The 16,016-nt window shown below is 46.9% G+C and overlaps 5 protein-coding genes across 5 annotated transcripts; all 5 read right to left on the reverse strand.

Moving 5' to 3' along the window:
- Positions 1 to 2: 2 nt before the first annotated feature.
- On the reverse strand, positions 3 to 1,670 carry F5891DRAFT_951419 (ribonuclease H-like domain-containing protein; the record flags this gene model as incomplete). Its single annotated transcript, XM_041375043.1, has 4 exons — positions 3 to 224; positions 274 to 492; positions 1,401 to 1,504; positions 1,556 to 1,670. 4 exons carry the CDS (start codon positions 1,668 to 1,670, stop codon positions 3 to 5), a joined length of 660 nt encoding a protein of 219 aa, XP_041226570.1.
- Positions 1,671 to 2,864: 1,194 nt separating this feature from the next.
- On the reverse strand, positions 2,865 to 3,875 carry F5891DRAFT_1188091 (uncharacterized protein; the record flags this gene model as incomplete). The annotated part of the gene is made up of 3 exons (XM_041366949.1): positions 2,865 to 3,255; positions 3,324 to 3,364; positions 3,438 to 3,875. The coding sequence occupies 3 exons, from the start codon at positions 3,873 to 3,875 to the stop codon at positions 2,865 to 2,867; spliced, it is 870 nt and encodes a 289-aa protein (XP_041226571.1).
- A 583-nt stretch (positions 3,876 to 4,458) lies between these two features.
- F5891DRAFT_1188092 (uncharacterized protein) lies at positions 4,459 to 5,235 on the reverse strand (the record flags this gene model as incomplete). Its single annotated transcript, XM_041366950.1, has 1 exon — positions 4,459 to 5,235. One exon carries the CDS (start codon positions 5,233 to 5,235, stop codon positions 4,459 to 4,461), a length of 777 nt encoding a protein of 258 aa, XP_041226572.1.
- A 5,530-nt stretch (positions 5,236 to 10,765) lies between these two features.
- F5891DRAFT_1188094 (uncharacterized protein) lies at positions 10,766 to 11,580 on the reverse strand (the record flags this gene model as incomplete). The annotated part of the gene is made up of 3 exons (XM_041366951.1): positions 10,766 to 10,966; positions 11,014 to 11,310; positions 11,365 to 11,580. 3 exons carry the CDS (start codon positions 11,578 to 11,580, stop codon positions 10,766 to 10,768), a joined length of 714 nt encoding a protein of 237 aa, XP_041226573.1.
- Positions 11,581 to 11,751: 171 nt separating this feature from the next.
- F5891DRAFT_951316 (uncharacterized protein) lies at positions 11,752 to 12,030 on the reverse strand (the record flags this gene model as incomplete). Its single annotated transcript, XM_041375033.1, has 1 exon — positions 11,752 to 12,030. A coding segment is annotated over one exon (279 nt), but the record flags the coding sequence as incomplete, so codon positions are not given.
- Positions 12,031 to 16,016: the final 3,986 nt, after the last annotated feature.

Below are 16,016 nucleotides of genomic sequence, written 5' to 3' on the forward strand. Positions count from 1 at the left end.
AATCAATTTTTTTGGCGCAAGTAGTGCTGCCGTGGTCCGGTTCGGTCCAGTTCAGGGGGTCCAGGATGAGAACCGAGAAACGAACCATGGTCCAGTGCATTGCGGCGAAGTGTTGATGTGATCCCCCTGCTAGAGAAAGCACATTCTGAGGGAACTGCGCTGCCCTGAATTGGTAGATAATCGCACACAATGTGAGATAGTGTTGGATACTGAAGTGAGTGTAGCTAATGAATAGAGTGAGCTCAGAATGTGATAATACAAAGAAAAATGTACCCCCCGCCACACCACAATATTATCTGTCTCTTCCAATGGCAAAGTGAGATATGATGAGAGTTCTTGAAGTGGGTCATGCATGTGATTGTCTGCTGCTTGATGTGCTGTGACAGCATCGCGCATCCAGGATTGGCCATACCGAACACCCTGCAACACTTTCATTGGCATGGCAGCGTCCATGGTGGGCAACATTGGAGGCGCTTCATAATATTTATTAAACTACACAACAATCAGCCAACAGAATATTAAGTGAAGTAAAACTTACCAGGGCTTGAAGACCAACCCTCCCACTCATGACCTTTGCAGCGCTGTAGAGACTAATATCTCTGTGGGCTTGCAGGGATCTAAAATCCCAATGTCTCTATCACTTCCCAACATAGCGCGACTCATATCTCACCCAGCACGCTCAAGCGCCTCATCGGCTGCTCGCAAGCGCCAGCGCTCCAGTCGCTCATCCATTGTGCATCAGCGCACGCATCCTCGGTTCCATCGCACGTCCTCCATCCATCCATTCCATGTCCGTTCGGTTCGTTGGTGCGTATTCCAATTCTATTTTCATTGATTCTGACATATCTCCGGCGCTTATGGCCATATTCCGTATGTTTTCCGTTATGGACTCTTTTATTACATATTATCTTGCGTCCGCTTCGCTTCTCGGTTCACTTTAGTGCTTGACAGCGCTTAACATTACTTAGTATATATAGACGCGCATAAACTGTATAATGAGTATCTTTCTGCCCGCACATCGTTGGACTGTAAGTCTAAGTTCTCCCTCTAAATCTAAAGTATCTAAGTACAATACAAGCGCTGCCACCATACATTACTAGAAACTCTGCCAATTAGTTTTCTGACTTATTAAGAGTCACTGCACTCCACCAAACCGCACACGCACTGCTTTCGCTTAGCGCGTGCTCCTGCTATAAGTCACGCACCAATACTTATTGTTGGCCGCTATCGCTCATCGGCGCTTCACGTCGCTTTCGCTCGCTCGCACTTCGCTCATTGTCACGTGCCTTACCAGGCTTGACCAAGCGCCCGGTCCAGTGTTTCCCTCCAATTTATACACTTAGAGGAACCTTCTCAGTAGCAATCCCCTTGGGCCGACATATATCTCGCTCACCGAGGACTACTTGAGTTATCTCATACCACTCATATTCCCCCACTTCCCATTCCTCTTCTACAGCGCTCCAATGACTTTCGACATACACCAACTTGTAGTTGGGGTCAAGAACTGTAATTACATTAGAAATACACTGCAGGAGAAAGAAAAACAAGTACTCACCCAGACAGACGAAGTATATATCTGAGTTGTTAGTTTTCTCATAGTACTTCCCCATGTTATTGAGGCCTTTCTGAATTGCATTGGCGATCAGCGAATATTCTGCACTGTTGGCCATTGTCTGCCATGTATTGGCGAGACACTCCAGTGTAGGTATGGTTTGGGAGGCTGTTGGGTGTGCAGCTGAAGAAAATGATTGTTGTGCAGTTGTGGGTTCCTATTAAACATAAGTAAGTAAACAAGTAGACGAACAAAATAAGAATAGCTACCTTGAGGACATTACACACAAGCCAAATTTTCTTCCAGTCAGTCCGATCAAGCTTGAAGTCGCTGTAAGCTTTGTTGCGCAACATCGGGACTTTGGGACTCTCATCAGCAAGCAGGGTGAAGTGGTTGATGGCCAGATGAAGAGACATGAAACATTCCAGGCATTTGAAGAGAGACACCCAGGCCAAGATCTTGCAAATGGGAATGCCCTCTTCCTTACAGGACTTCTTCAAGAAAGCGCAGGCTTGTGGGAATTTGTGAATCTAAATTTCGCATCAGAAAACAACTCAAAGACAAAAAGGAAAAACTAAGACTTCACCTGTTCGATGAGAGCAAGTGCCTTTCCAATGGCATCCCCAACATCAAACCCATCCTTGGTTATAGCCTCAGGATCATCCTCCAGTGTAGCGAGCTGTTTGGTCAAGCTGTCAATGTCAGTCTCATCACCACTATCAATAGCGCCACAGATATTTTTGAGTAATGTTGCTTGAGGTGTGGGTGCGACTGCATCAACAAAGTGACGTGCAGTGAGATTGAGGATGTGTTCTTGACATCGGATGTGGCAAGAACCTGGAAGCCAATGAGTGCCGTCCTCGTCAATGACCTTCACTACTTCTTTCATGGTGGTGTCATTGTTCAAGGCATTGTCTGATATCATCCACCCAACCTGTACATACAAGTAAAGTTAGTCTAATGCTAATGTGAAGCATTTTAAAAAAAACTCACCTTCTTGTGAATGCTGAACCTATCTATGGTCTCAATAAGTATGCGGCCAATGTTATGGCCACTGTGGTTGCCTTCGACACGGCTGAAAGTGAGCTGCTCGTTTTTCAACTCCCACTGTAGCGGCTTGTTGGGAGGGTTCCAAATGTAATGCCCAGTAACGGAAAAAAATGGTTCACCAGTAATTGATGTCCATGAGTCAAATGTCATGGAAACTGCACTATCAACATGCTACCAAAATGTTTTAAAGAACTAGTCACAATATAATTAGAAAAAAACATACCACCAGACGTTCCTTGATAGTTTGAACAATAGAGGTTGCTCAAGCCTTGATAGTATCTGTTAACTTCGTGCAATGCAGGATATCTTTTTCGGTAAGAGATGGACGTGCATACTGCAGCAAACATCGAAATGCTGGCTTGTCTATTAGCTGGATGGCCTTGTCTTCGGTCACAATGAGCTCCATGATGTATTCCAGTAGGCTGTCCTTGGTAAATGCAGGCGGCCTCAAGACAAGACTGGCATCAAGAGTCATTTGTGTCTCCATGAGATCTTGGCTGGGTGGGATTGCACGAGGGTGCATTGTAATGCCCCCTGCCTCACACCATTGTCTGTATACCTGGAAATGAGTTTTCTTGTTGTGAACAACATGTGTCCGCAACATTGAGGTGCCACCATGGAATGTGTGTTTTTGGCTAGGTTCACCAGCATCCCTTACACAAAGTGAGAAAAAATTAAAAAGAGATTGAAAACCTAAAACTTACTTGCACAAGTTGCAGACTCAGCCATCAGAGGTGCGAGTGAATATGGTACAGAGATCTGCTGTACGTTCACTTTTGGAGACCTAAATATGAGCATCAGTTAAGAAGCAATGAATGTAGAGAGAGATACATACTGTCATCTGAGAGGCATCATCTCCATTCCCAGATTTGGCTTTGTTGTCATTGTCATTGTCATCTGGGTGCGGAACAAACTCTTCATAAAATGACCCTTCTTGGGTAGGGGGGGAAGAAGGGCTATTGCCCTCATCCTTGTCCTCTTCATCAGTGTCCAGAGGCGACAAAAAATGCATGGTGGTGGCTTTCTTTGGTGGAGGATCAGTGGCACTGGATAACATGTGCTTCCTCGTGTTTGAGGACACATTGTTAGCATCCTGAACACAAGCGGAGGGCCTTGATGTGCGAGTAGAATGTTGGGAACCAGCCACAATTAGCACTGGTGTGCATCCAGATTGGAGCAGAGCGGTGAAGGTGTTTTTCAGTGGGACCTGCGGCAATGGTGTGTGATCATTGGGATAATTGTAAAATACAATATCTGAGGCATCCTTGAGCATCAGAAAAAATTAGGGTTTCTATAGTGCAATCTATATCATATAGCTGTCATAGCCTCATAACCCCCCCCCCCCCCTCCTTTATTGTCACTGTATAGCAATCCCTTGTATTTACATAGCTGCCATAGTAACATGAGGATTCATTATAGCAATATAATATTACCACTAGTAGCTACATTTCGCTATGTAACTCACACCTACATAACTGCCATTGTCATGTCAGGATGCACTGTAGCAATATAATGTTATCTCCGATGTCTACAATTCTCAATGGGTCTGTAACTAAGCATTATGATGCTATCATTGAATGCTATCAGGTTCCCACTTATCCAATAGTAACTGCTATTATAATAATTTGTAAATTTCACTGGACATTATGCATGCACTAGGTACCCTTTGATGATCAGCTATAGTTTCCTTACATTATCATCTTACACAGCTACATAATGCTATGACATCTTACACTTACTACTATAGAAGTACTATCAGAGTTATGAAGGTCTCATACAGAGTCATACCATGCTTGCTACTAGCCACTGTGATACACATATTTGAGAGCCAACACTATATAGTAGTATGAATTGCTTTACCTGTCCACTGATACCAAATTCCAAGTAGGGATCACATCTGTGCAAAAGCCCAACTGTCCAAACAACTCACGAGCAAATGCCTCCGAACCATAGATGGACACGTCTGACGACCTTGCTGCTGACCTTGCTGCTGATATGGGCCTGAAAAAATGCTTCCAATCCTTGCGGGTCTTGCCAGCTTCCGTATTTCCAGAGGATAAGTTCCCAAGGTGCGATTGAAACCACTGCTCATCTGTGTCTGACCAAAACCCTTTCCATTGGCAAGACGAATTCCAGACATCGTGGGGCAGCCAACAAGATCCAGTTCCTGAAACACCAATCAACATCGCGATGTCCGCCGCAGTCACAGAATCGTCCCATGATTGACCGTTGACTTCTCCTATTCCCCATGTCGTGACATCCAAAGAGAGGCCTGTGAGAGCATCATTCAGAAGGGAAGGTGGGCTGAATTGGAGTGCAAGACGCCATAGAATTCCCCCCATGGTTAAGAACCATCGCGCATAAGGACGCCTCAGTAGTGCCTGTACCCGTGCTAGGTAAGTATTCCAGTAATTCGGGTCCTTGAAGTTCAACAACTCTGGATAGGTGTTACAACTATCCAAGTAACTTGGATGACCTCTAGTTAAGGAAGGGACTCGGGTCACCTGGGAAATAGGCGTGAAGATGCGGTATGATGCTCTGCGGCGGAGCAGGCTTGGTACAGAGGCTGCTGGAGAAGCGGCAGGGTGGTCGTAGATGTCGTGCGCGACTCGAATGGCCGATTGAAAAGACATAACTAAGGTACCTAACCACGGGGCCAGGGTAGCTGGGAATATGATCCCTGAGAGCCTGAGGTACACAGGCGGTCCAATGATTAGGTACACGTCTTCCCCGTAGGCACTGCGAATAAGCTGCAAGCCTTCGTTAGAGGGTAGCGCATTGGGAATGAGGATTGGTGGATGGGGTAAGAATTGGCAATGACTAGATTGACGAGGTAGAGAAACAATCAGGGGCACTGGAGGCGACCCTGGTGCTGATGGGAATCATAGAGTAGTGGGGCCAGTGTCATCTTCTCCCAAGGAAACTAGAGTCTCAGCTCGTCGACCATTTTGTGCGTTCGTGTTCTTGATGTTTGGGAGCACTAGTGCTTGCGTGTCCGCAACCATGCACGTCCGCTTGTGAGGTGTTTCAGCCTGTATTTCCACATATTACAGTGACCTATCTCCATATAATACGAGGGAATGGACGTGCATAATATCCCGTATGATACGGGCCAGCGGACCATGGGCCCAGGATAACAATATCCTCAACTATGATGGATGGGCCGGGAGGCAAATTATTCCCGATGGAGGCGGGTGGGCCCATGCAGGGAATATATAGAGTAGATGAGTGGGCCGATGTACATGAATATTAGGTAGACGGGTGGGCCGAGGTAGTTGGATATTATGCAGATGGGTGTATTAAGGTAGATGTGTATGAGATAGATGGGTAGGTACTTGTTATCACATTCACGGGTGGGCCGAGGGTATCATAAAATATTGTATTAGACAGGTGGGCCGAGGGTATTATAAAATATTGTATTATATGGGTGGGCCCAGATGCATATTAATTAGACCGGTGGGCCGAGGGTGTTGTATGGGATGTTGTATTAGACCGGTGGGCCGAGGGTGGTATAAAATATAGATGAGTGGGCCCATGTGTATCATAATTGTAGACATGATGGAGCTGAGGTAGTTGTACATCAACCAAATCAGAGGAGGTAATAAATCAAAGTTACCAAGTTCCCGGAGCATCAGGTGATCTCCTGACATGGCAGTGCGAAGCTTGTGTTGCCCTACAAAACGCCAAGTTCTGACCACCAGAATTTGAGTCAACTGTACCGAGTTCCAAGTTCCGGGACCCAGAACTCAACACATAATTTAGTTAATACTTTTTGATGGTGCACAGGTTGTCTTGCAGAATGTGGAATCCGGGGTGCGAGGCTTGTGTTGCCCTATGAGAAGCCAAGTTCCGACCACCAGAATTTGAGTCAACTGTACCAAGTTCTGGGACCCGGAACTCAACACATAATTTGGTTAATACTTTCCGTGTTAAATGGCCAACCGAAGTTGAGATGTTTCTGAAGAGAGCAGCAGGTGCTCTTTTGACATGGCCTTTGATGGTGCTTAGGTTGTCTTGCAGAATGTGGAATCCGGGGTGCGAAGCTTGTGTTGCCCTACGAGAAGCCAAGTTCCGACCACCAAAATGTGAGTCAACCGTACTCAGAGGAGGTAATAAATCAAAGTTACCTAGTTCCCGGAGCAGCAGGTGATCTCCTGACATGGCTGTGCGAAGCTTGTGTTGCCCTATGAGATGCCAAATTCCGACCACCCAAATATGGGTCAACCGTACCGACTTCTGAGTTCCGGGACCTGGGAGTCGACAAATGAATATCTGATGACCAGCACACTTCCAATCAGGTAGTATTTCATTGAGCAATGGATAATAATACAGCTTTGACAGCCAAAATTATCCCAGGCTCCCTTATCTGATCCTCTCTATCTCCACCCCCTATAACACCAAAGTCCGGACATCCAGCATTCAGCATCTGATTTCCCAAGATTAACATCCAGCATGAACGGTTCTTCCCCTTCCCCTCCTGATAGCATAAACATCTGGCGCACTTTGGCCCTGACTGTGACTTATGAAGCAGGGGAATATACCGAACAGAAATTCAAGGCAGAGAAGACTGGAGGAGGCCCAGTCATACCTTCCCCCAACCTAGACACTGACCTGGTGATGGCATGTGATCGCTTGGCTGATGTACTCATAAAGGCATATAAAAATCCCAGTGGGTCTTCGTGCAGATTCGGAAAATTCATTTTATCATTCAAATTCCTGCATGACAGTTCAGATGCAGATGGATATTGCAAGATATAGCAAATTGATCTCCCCGAAGGACACCAGGCATAATGAACATAGAGAGGCGAGGTTGCTTGAGAGGTGTCCTCCTGGCCATGAAGGCAAAAGGTTGGTCGACGAACCTGCCACAATTCTCGATGCATCTGGTGCCATCATTGCATGGTACCTCCCAGACACCCTGACCAACACCACCCAGGTGTGTAATATATATTGTTACTCAATGGATATTGAATATTAATGGAACCTACAGAAGGAAATCAGGGAGGCCACCGATTTGCTCGCTCCAAGTCTTGAAAAAGTGTAAGGGCTGATGGCAATTGGCGAACTAATCAAACATTGTTCAACCGGGGCTCGGAAGATGTTGGACCAACTCCCGGATGCATTAATCTATCTCCGGCATGGTTTCAACAGGGACACGAGGTAGGATCTGATGGGATGGTGATTCTGGCAGTCATACTCACCAATCTCAAAGAATGTGTCAGATCCGGAGGTATCTGCATCATTGAAGGGACCTTCCTGTGAGAATATTCTCAAAGCCATTGCAAGGCCAGCAGCCATCACATCCACGGCACTCAGAGTCATGCATCCTGAGCAGTACTGGGCAGGATTGAGAACCTTGTCAAACCTTGGAAATATAGCAGTACGCAAGGATCTGCCACAGATGCCGGAGGCTCTGCAGTACTGGGCATCCATGTTTAACACCCTCTCCATCATTTCCAATCAGGAAACCCCCCATCATCGAGACCACATGTCCATTGCTGAATGCTTCGACATTCTCACCACCATGGGGAACTATTCTAATGCTTGGATGACAATGCCAAGCCTTCAGCTGGAGTTCAAGTACAATTCTGGCTGTATGATTGCGTTTTCTGGAAGGATTGTGAGACATGGAGTTTATGATGTGGAAGGGGATCGGATTGCTTGGGCATGGTATATGAGGGATGCTGTTCACATTTACGCTGGTGTTCCATCATGTGGATGGGCTAGTGTGGATGGTCCGTACAGCGTGTGAAAGATCAAACAAAGAGCAAGCATTGTGACCTATATACATTCCAACAAATGAATACCATGTACCAATAGTTATCCGGACCTCAATACTCAATTTTGAGCATTTGCAAAGTGATATGTGGGACTGAATAATTTGGATGCAAGCCTCAGTATTCAATAATTGGAACTCATGACTTGACATATGGGAGTTCCAGGTGCCAGGTTACTGAGTCCCAACACCCGGACCTCAGCACATGATATTTGAGACTAGGGGAAGATGTATAAATATGCTCGAATTAACATTTGTTATTGCCATACACATTTGACAAAACCCTGAGCCCCGACATTGTGGACTCCGGACTCGACACTGTTCTGAATACCGAGTCCCGGACGCCCAGGTCCTGAGTCCTGAATTTCGGAGGTCGGGGTTCGGCAACCTGGAGCTCGGCAACTGTGTTGGGTGTCAGGGTATCCAGAGCATTGGAAATAGCATGTGTCAGTATTTTGCGTTTCATGGTTCATGTTTCGTGGTTATGGAATTGAGTGTCAGGGACTTGGTATTGAGAACAGTGTTGAGTCCCAGGTCACGAGCTCTGAGTCCCGAGTGCCGAACCCCGGGTCCCGAGTCCCGAGTCCCGAATTTTGGAGGTTGGGGTTCGGCGACCCGGAGCTCGGCAACTGTATTTGGAGCATTGGAGATAGCATTTGTCAGTATTTTCCATTTCATGGTTCATGTTTCGTGGTTATGGAATCAGGTGTCAGGGACTCGGTATTGAGAACAGTGTTGAGTCCCGGGTCATGAGCTCCGAGTCCTGAGTCCCGAACCCCAGACCCAACAGTTGCCGAGCTCCAGGTCACCGAACCATGACCTCTGAAATTCGGGACTCGGGACCTAGGGTTCGGCACTCGGGACTCGGAGCTCATGACCTGGGACTCAACACTGTTCTCAATACCGAGTCCCTGACACCCGATTCCATAACCATGAAACATGAACCATGAAATGGAAAATACTGACAAATGCTATCTCCAGTGCTCTGAATACAGTTGCCGAGCTCCGGGTTGCCGAACCCCGACCTCCAAAATTCGGGACTCAGGACCCAGGGTTCGGCACTCGGAACTCGGAGCTCGTTGTAGAAACAACAATACTGAGAGGAACAAAGAAATGCTCCTGACTGTATCTAAAAAGTTGTAGGTCGTGCGTTGCCTAGTCTGCGATACTTGAGATGGCAAGTGCATTCGACCCTAAAGGGGAAGCAGGTGCAGTGGAGATCTAGAGGTACGCGCTTCAGCGAAGCGCGAGAAAGCGCAGGTGCGCGCAAGGTACGAAGGCGTGGGAACGCGCGCGCGTATTAGCGTGAAGCGCGGGAAAGCGCGCGCGTGTAAGCGGAAATAAGAGAGACTAAACTTATGTGAAGATATAAGCAAGATAAAGGATGTGAGATGTGTTGTGCTAATGAATAGATTTCTACTGCGACTTTCTAAGTAGTAAGTACTAGGTAAAGTTGGGTGAAAAGTAAGGTAAATAATAGTATGTACTGCTGGCGCTTATATAGCGCGCCTAAGCGCGCTCATGCGGAGCCGAAGCGCTACCGAGTAGGTATGTAAAAATATATATGAGTGAGAAACTATGATAAAAATAAAGGTGGAACTATGCTAATAAAGGAAATGGAAATATACGCACTAGGGAGCTTGGTGGACAGTGGATGGATGCATCTGGATGGCTGGCGCTATAGGGCGCGCAAGCGCGGGAACGCGCGCGCGCGTATACATCGTGAAGCGCGGGAATGGTGCGCGCATGGCGCGCAGTTGCGCGGGAAAGCTGCGCGTCATATAGGAATCACTGTGGATGGTACACAGAGTGATGCTGCGAGTTGGTGCTGTATACTCCCTAGTGTAAAGCGCCATATCACACTATGAGATGCACGAGTCTCTACATCGTGACCTGGGACTCAACACTGTTCTCAATACCGAGTCCCTGACACCCGATTCCATAATCACGAAACATAAACCATGAAACACAAAATACTGACACATGCTATCTCCAATGCTCTGGATACCCTGACACCCAACACAGTTGCCGAGCTCCGGGTCACCAAACCCCAACCTCCGAAATTCGGGACTCGAGACTCGGGACCCGGGGTTCGGCACTCGGGACTCAGAGCTCGTGACCTGGGACTCAACACTGTTCTCAATACCAAGTCCCTGACGCCCAATTCCATAACCACGAAACATGAACCATGAAACTCAAAATACTGACACATGCTATCTCCAATGCTCTGGATACCCTGACACCCAACACAGTTGCCGAGCTCCGGGTTGCCGAACCCCGACCTCCAAAATTCAGGACTTGGGACCTGGACGTCCGGGACTCAGATGTGAGATTTTTTGAATGCATAGAATATGTTACATCTTGTATACAATGAAGACTGAATGGGACTACACTCCTTTGCCTTTCCTCAATTTCTCTAACATGTCAGTGTACATCTTCACCTCTCCCATCTTGGCTTTGATGCCCTGATCTTGCTCCTCCATCAATGCTTCCATGCGTTCTTTAATGAACCTCAGTCCCATAAGTGGTGGAGTCGAAGTGTTTTTCAACTTCTCTGGAAGAACCAAAGCATCATCCTCAACATTAAGCTGAAACAGATAAGTCATCAATCAAGGTAATTCAGCTAAGATCTTACTGCCCAATACTGGCAGTGAGAGACGCAGGAAGCCATTATTTCATCCCACTGCCATGGTTGATCAGGGATTGTGGTGTTTCCCATCCACCATGGACATGTATATGCGAACACAATCCGGAACGGATGTCCTGCAATTGGCTCATCATGAAATGAAAGGAGGTGGAATGAAAAGACGTCGTCCGGAACCGTGTTCCAGGTTAGCATGGGATACAACTTAAGGATATAAGCGACAGGGACCAGAACCACCGACACAATATTCTGTGAAGCGGAGTACTGCAGGAGTGGTGTGACAAAAGTCTGCTCAAATTCTTAGCATTGACCAACAAAGTCATCAGGGCAGTGGTAACATACATTCATCTCCCATTGCAGCCCAGCTTTAAAATACTTGATCCGGTCAGAAGATACACCATTGTTGGCAGCTTCCGTCCGATATTGAGAGATGCATGCATGGACGCACGATCCAGCCATTGCCAATGTGCAGGAAATAGTTGCAAGGCTCAGCTTCAGGGGTCGGTAATGGCTTCCGGCATTCAGAGTGCCAGAAGTGGATGCAGGAGTTGCAGACATGGCTAATACAGGACTATGACGCTGGCAATACAAGTGAAAGATGGTGAAGATGTGAAGATAAGAATCACTGATGGATGGATACGAAATTCAAACTCCGACATGGGCTGACCCAGACAATTCCCGGGCCTCAATTGTGTATGTGGAAAAAGGGACTTCATGAGAAAACAATGTTCATTCATCTCCAGCCTCTATCAACATGTTTTGTAGGTCTTGAAAAGCTGCCTGCACATCCTGTGCGAGCAATGAATACATTTGGGATTGCCTTCCAGCGTAGCATCCGTGACCCGGAAGTCGTTTCTCCAATGATTCCTGCATGTGGTTGCCCCATTGGGTTGTTTTCCACAAAAAGAACTTACATGTCCAATCCATCTCCAAGTTGACCAATAGCATTTCTTCCCTCCATCGATCCCGTAGTGCCTTTGTCCTCAGCCAATGGACTTGGTAAACTTGGCATGGGTCCAGTCAGGTAACCACTGGATATGACATGCAAGCAGAAACTCACATTCCTCATTCCACGATTGATCAGGACCCCTGAGGTCGACTTCAACAGACCAAAACCAAGCCAAAGATTCATTTCGTTGACCTCAGGCATTTTGGTCGCCCACTGCTGTGCTGATTTTGAGTTGCTCGCGAAGCAGGGGTTTGTATTTCTGAAGCTGGTCTTGCCCCGGCTTAAGTTTCATCATTTGCTTCCTTGTCTTTGTATATATGCTGGCATGGAGGGAGACTGCCTGCTGCACCGATGTCACCTGGGACCAAGCTCGAGTTTTCAGGGCCTGGGATTTGGCCTGCCTAACAGTTGTTCGGAACAGGATGGCCTTGTTGCAAAGGTAAATGCAGAGATTGTGAAGGGCATCATTGGCCTGCCCTTCACAAAGCGACATCTCCAGGGGAATCAGATCCTCTGCCATGCATCATCTGCATCTATCAACCCCCAGGTTCGATGGCAATGGGATTACAGTGAGCTCGGGAGAGTTTGTCCATGTATGAGATGTCTCTGTGAAATCCGCCGGGTCATCATCAAGATCATCTAGAATGTCTACGTCCAAGTCCTCAGGTTCATCATCTGCATCAAATCCCTCCCTGAGATGTGTTAGAGCAGACCGAGCAAATCCATCTATCTGGCCTTGGAGCCGATCCTGTTGATGGGCGATGTCTAATCTCTGTGTCTCGGTGGATCTTCTTCCGATCCTTCGGACCTCGATGAGCAATGCAATCTGAGCCTCTTCAATTGATAACCCTGTTGATATCCATGTTGCCACAGATCTGTGAGAGGGTGCTGCATTGCGGGCGTTACCCTCCTCTAAAAATCTAAGCTCAATCTCCTTTTTGCTAGGTGTTGAGTGTAATATTAATTCAGACCTCGATGGAGACAATGGAGCTCAATGTACCCTTTTTGATATTGATCTCATATTCATCCATGGCTGAAGGATCATTCAATCTGCTTGACTGAGCTATCCTCTCCCTGGCTAACCATTCTGTCTTCAAATGTGAGGGTGCTGCTTCATCGAGTCTGTTGAATGCCTTTCCACTTTCTGAGATGCCATTCCTAGCCAGTTTGTATTTCCGGCATAGAGTCCTTTTCATGCGAATCATCTTGCAGAAATTGGAGTCATTCATCTGATAATCAAGGCATTCCTTTCGGTGGGGAGATGACATTCCCCGAGCAGCAGGGGAGATCAAATTGAGCCGTGCCCATAGCATCTCCATGATCTCTCCATCGATCCGACCAATGCCTTCAATAAAGTTAGAAGCATATTGGACATAGCAGCTGTCCTGATGGCCATGAATGTGCCATAACCCAATTCCGGGAATGATGGTTAGTTGTGGTGCCATTTCTAGAAATCGGCTTTGATCCACCCAAACCCGAAAGTGTTTGTTGTATTGACAATTAATATCATAGAAGGTGACAGCCCTGGTGATGCCTTCCATGTTGTGCTGGGAAGCCTCGCAAAGGGCGTAGTCCATGTTCATTTGTCTGCAAGTGACCCCCCATGGTTAACTTGTGAATGGGGAATGGTGGATGTGGCTTGCCTTTTGCCTTTCTGAAAATCCACCATGAAGTGAGGGACAAAGCAACTGTGTCTGGCACAGGCAACTCCACCGATACCGGTGGACTCCAGCTTGTGCCGAGCAGCATTAGCTTGATTTACTGCCAGGTGATTGTTGCAGCTTGATTTTTCCACTGTGTCAGCAGCCTCTGCCAGATGCATTTTATATCTGTCCTTTCCTACCATGAATCTAAGCCCATCGGACAGCCAAACTTCATTGAATGGCTTAATGGGATGCAGATGTTCGGCTTTGAAATTTCCGTCCATCACAAATGACCGGGTGTATTTCCAGCTTGGATCCCTAGTATTATTATGGAGGCCACATAGGTTGAGAATAGGACTCACTCATCAAGAGATTCATCCTCTGACAACAGCACATTAATCCCAGGCTGAGGACATGCTGGGCAAAATAATGCAAGTTCTCCTGTGCTCGGGTTATCAGAACGATGGCCAAAGCCATGCCATTTCATTGTCTTCAACTGCCTCCACTGTCAAGCAACCCTCATGAGCTCTCTGTATCGGTCCTTGCAATGTGCTTTGTCAATATGATGACCAGTAGATGAAGAGGGTAAGGCATTACTGGAACAAGGTGTGGAAACATGCTGGAGGTCATTCGCCAGAGCTTGCTGTAATAGTTCATCACCGAGGTGCCGCATTCAAGGCTGTCCAGTAGAAAATCATTGAGCACTCTGAAGGTGAACACAGTTTTTGGCCTGTTAAAAGATGCAGGGAAAAATCCATGTCGAAACATTTGAATGTCCGGACTCATGGCATTCAGACATTCACAGCATCAAACCTCCAGGCGATGAACTCTGGACTTGTCGACGATGACCATGGTGTTTTCCTTTGGCTGGAACTTGGGTCTGGACACAAATGGCAGATCTTCAGGCTCGAGCAGGTCTTCGGGTTCATCTTCTTCAAACAAATTCCACCGATCAGTGACCGCCGGACATTGTTTGCCATCATGGCCAAGGTATATAATGAGTCCCACATGAGCTAGACAACTCTGCTCAAAGAATCACCCATTCCATTGACTGATCCAGTGGAAAGGATTGCTACGATGTTGACTCCTGCAACAGCCCGTGCAATAGAGTGGCTCGCCAAGACAATCTTGACATTTGTACACCCCATCCTGTTCGCAGATGATGCATCTCCTGTCTTCTGGTGGAGCTTCTCCATCGAGGAGGTGATGTAGATATGATTCCTGCCTTGGCAGCCATTGCCTGAGGTAGTCATTTTGACTCTGTATTTTTGAATGCTTAGCCATAGTTTGAATGACACTCCAACATTGTACATGAACTTGCCATGGTTTTTGGGAGTTGCAAAGGCTCAAATGAGCCTTGATCCTGCTCGTAAGTATTGTCAGGAAAGTCTTCCCAAGGAGGTGGTGCCTCAACAGGCTGAATTGTTGGTGATTCTGGGGGAGAGTTAGGCATGGACCTGTAGGCATGTCGCCTCGTGCTTGCAAGTGGGACCTTGACCCAAGTCTTCCTACCTTTGCTGCCCCTTGCTTCCACCCTGTGAGATTTTTGCACTGGGGTGCATCTACCTATCTTCATCTTGTTTATTAATGTTGCAAGCAAGGCATCAGCTCAGGTGTAATGAATTGTTATTGCAATATGATGCGGTGCAGTCCTGTTGGCGCATTACAAATTCATTTCCATTAATGGCTTCACATCCAATAAGGGCCGATTCATCCATCATTAGGCTTTGCTCGAAGTTCAACTTCGCACAATTCATTAATACTTCCATCTTGCAAATCCTTAGCCATTTCTGCATTCTGATTCACTATGGCAAGAACAGGTCATTCCACCAACACGACTTCTGGAAGACACAGGATGTGTCAACCACAGTCTCAGAAGCTCACGGACAAGGAGATTTTGGAGTTGAAGAACTACCTTCCTGAGTGGACTGCTGCCAAAAGGAGTGAGAAGTGAGCGATTTTCACTGCCATAGCAAGGGCGGCCAGGTTGTTTGCTCCTAAGTTGGACCAAAAACAATGGAAAAAGAGGAAGCAGGTGAGGCTTCTTTGTTGTGTGGAAAAACTAAAATTTCAACATCACATTCTTTCATCAACTCTTAGGTGTACAAGACTTGGTTGTTCAACAACAAGAAAAAGAAGGAAAAGAAGGACATGATCAAGTATGGGAGGAAATGGACTCCCAGGATGGTGGTCTACCAGCAGAAACACCAAGAGGTGCTGAAGAGGATTGAGGACGAGTCCGGGGTAAAGCCAGGAGATCCTGGTATGTTCAAACATTATCAGGTGGCGGTGAAGAGAGTCATGGCTGAATTGGATGACGACGAGTTGGAGAAGGCGAAAGAAACAGCCGAAGAGTGGTCCAACAACTGTCCGCCTCCAGAGATACAAGCACAAGTGGCTCG

Source organism: Suillus fuscotomentosus (genome assembly GCF_016647785.1).
Source record: "Suillus fuscotomentosus strain FC203 chromosome Unknown F5891scaffold_24, whole genome shotgun sequence".
NCBI lineage: Eukaryota > Fungi > Basidiomycota > Agaricomycetes > Boletales > Suillaceae > Suillus > Suillus fuscotomentosus.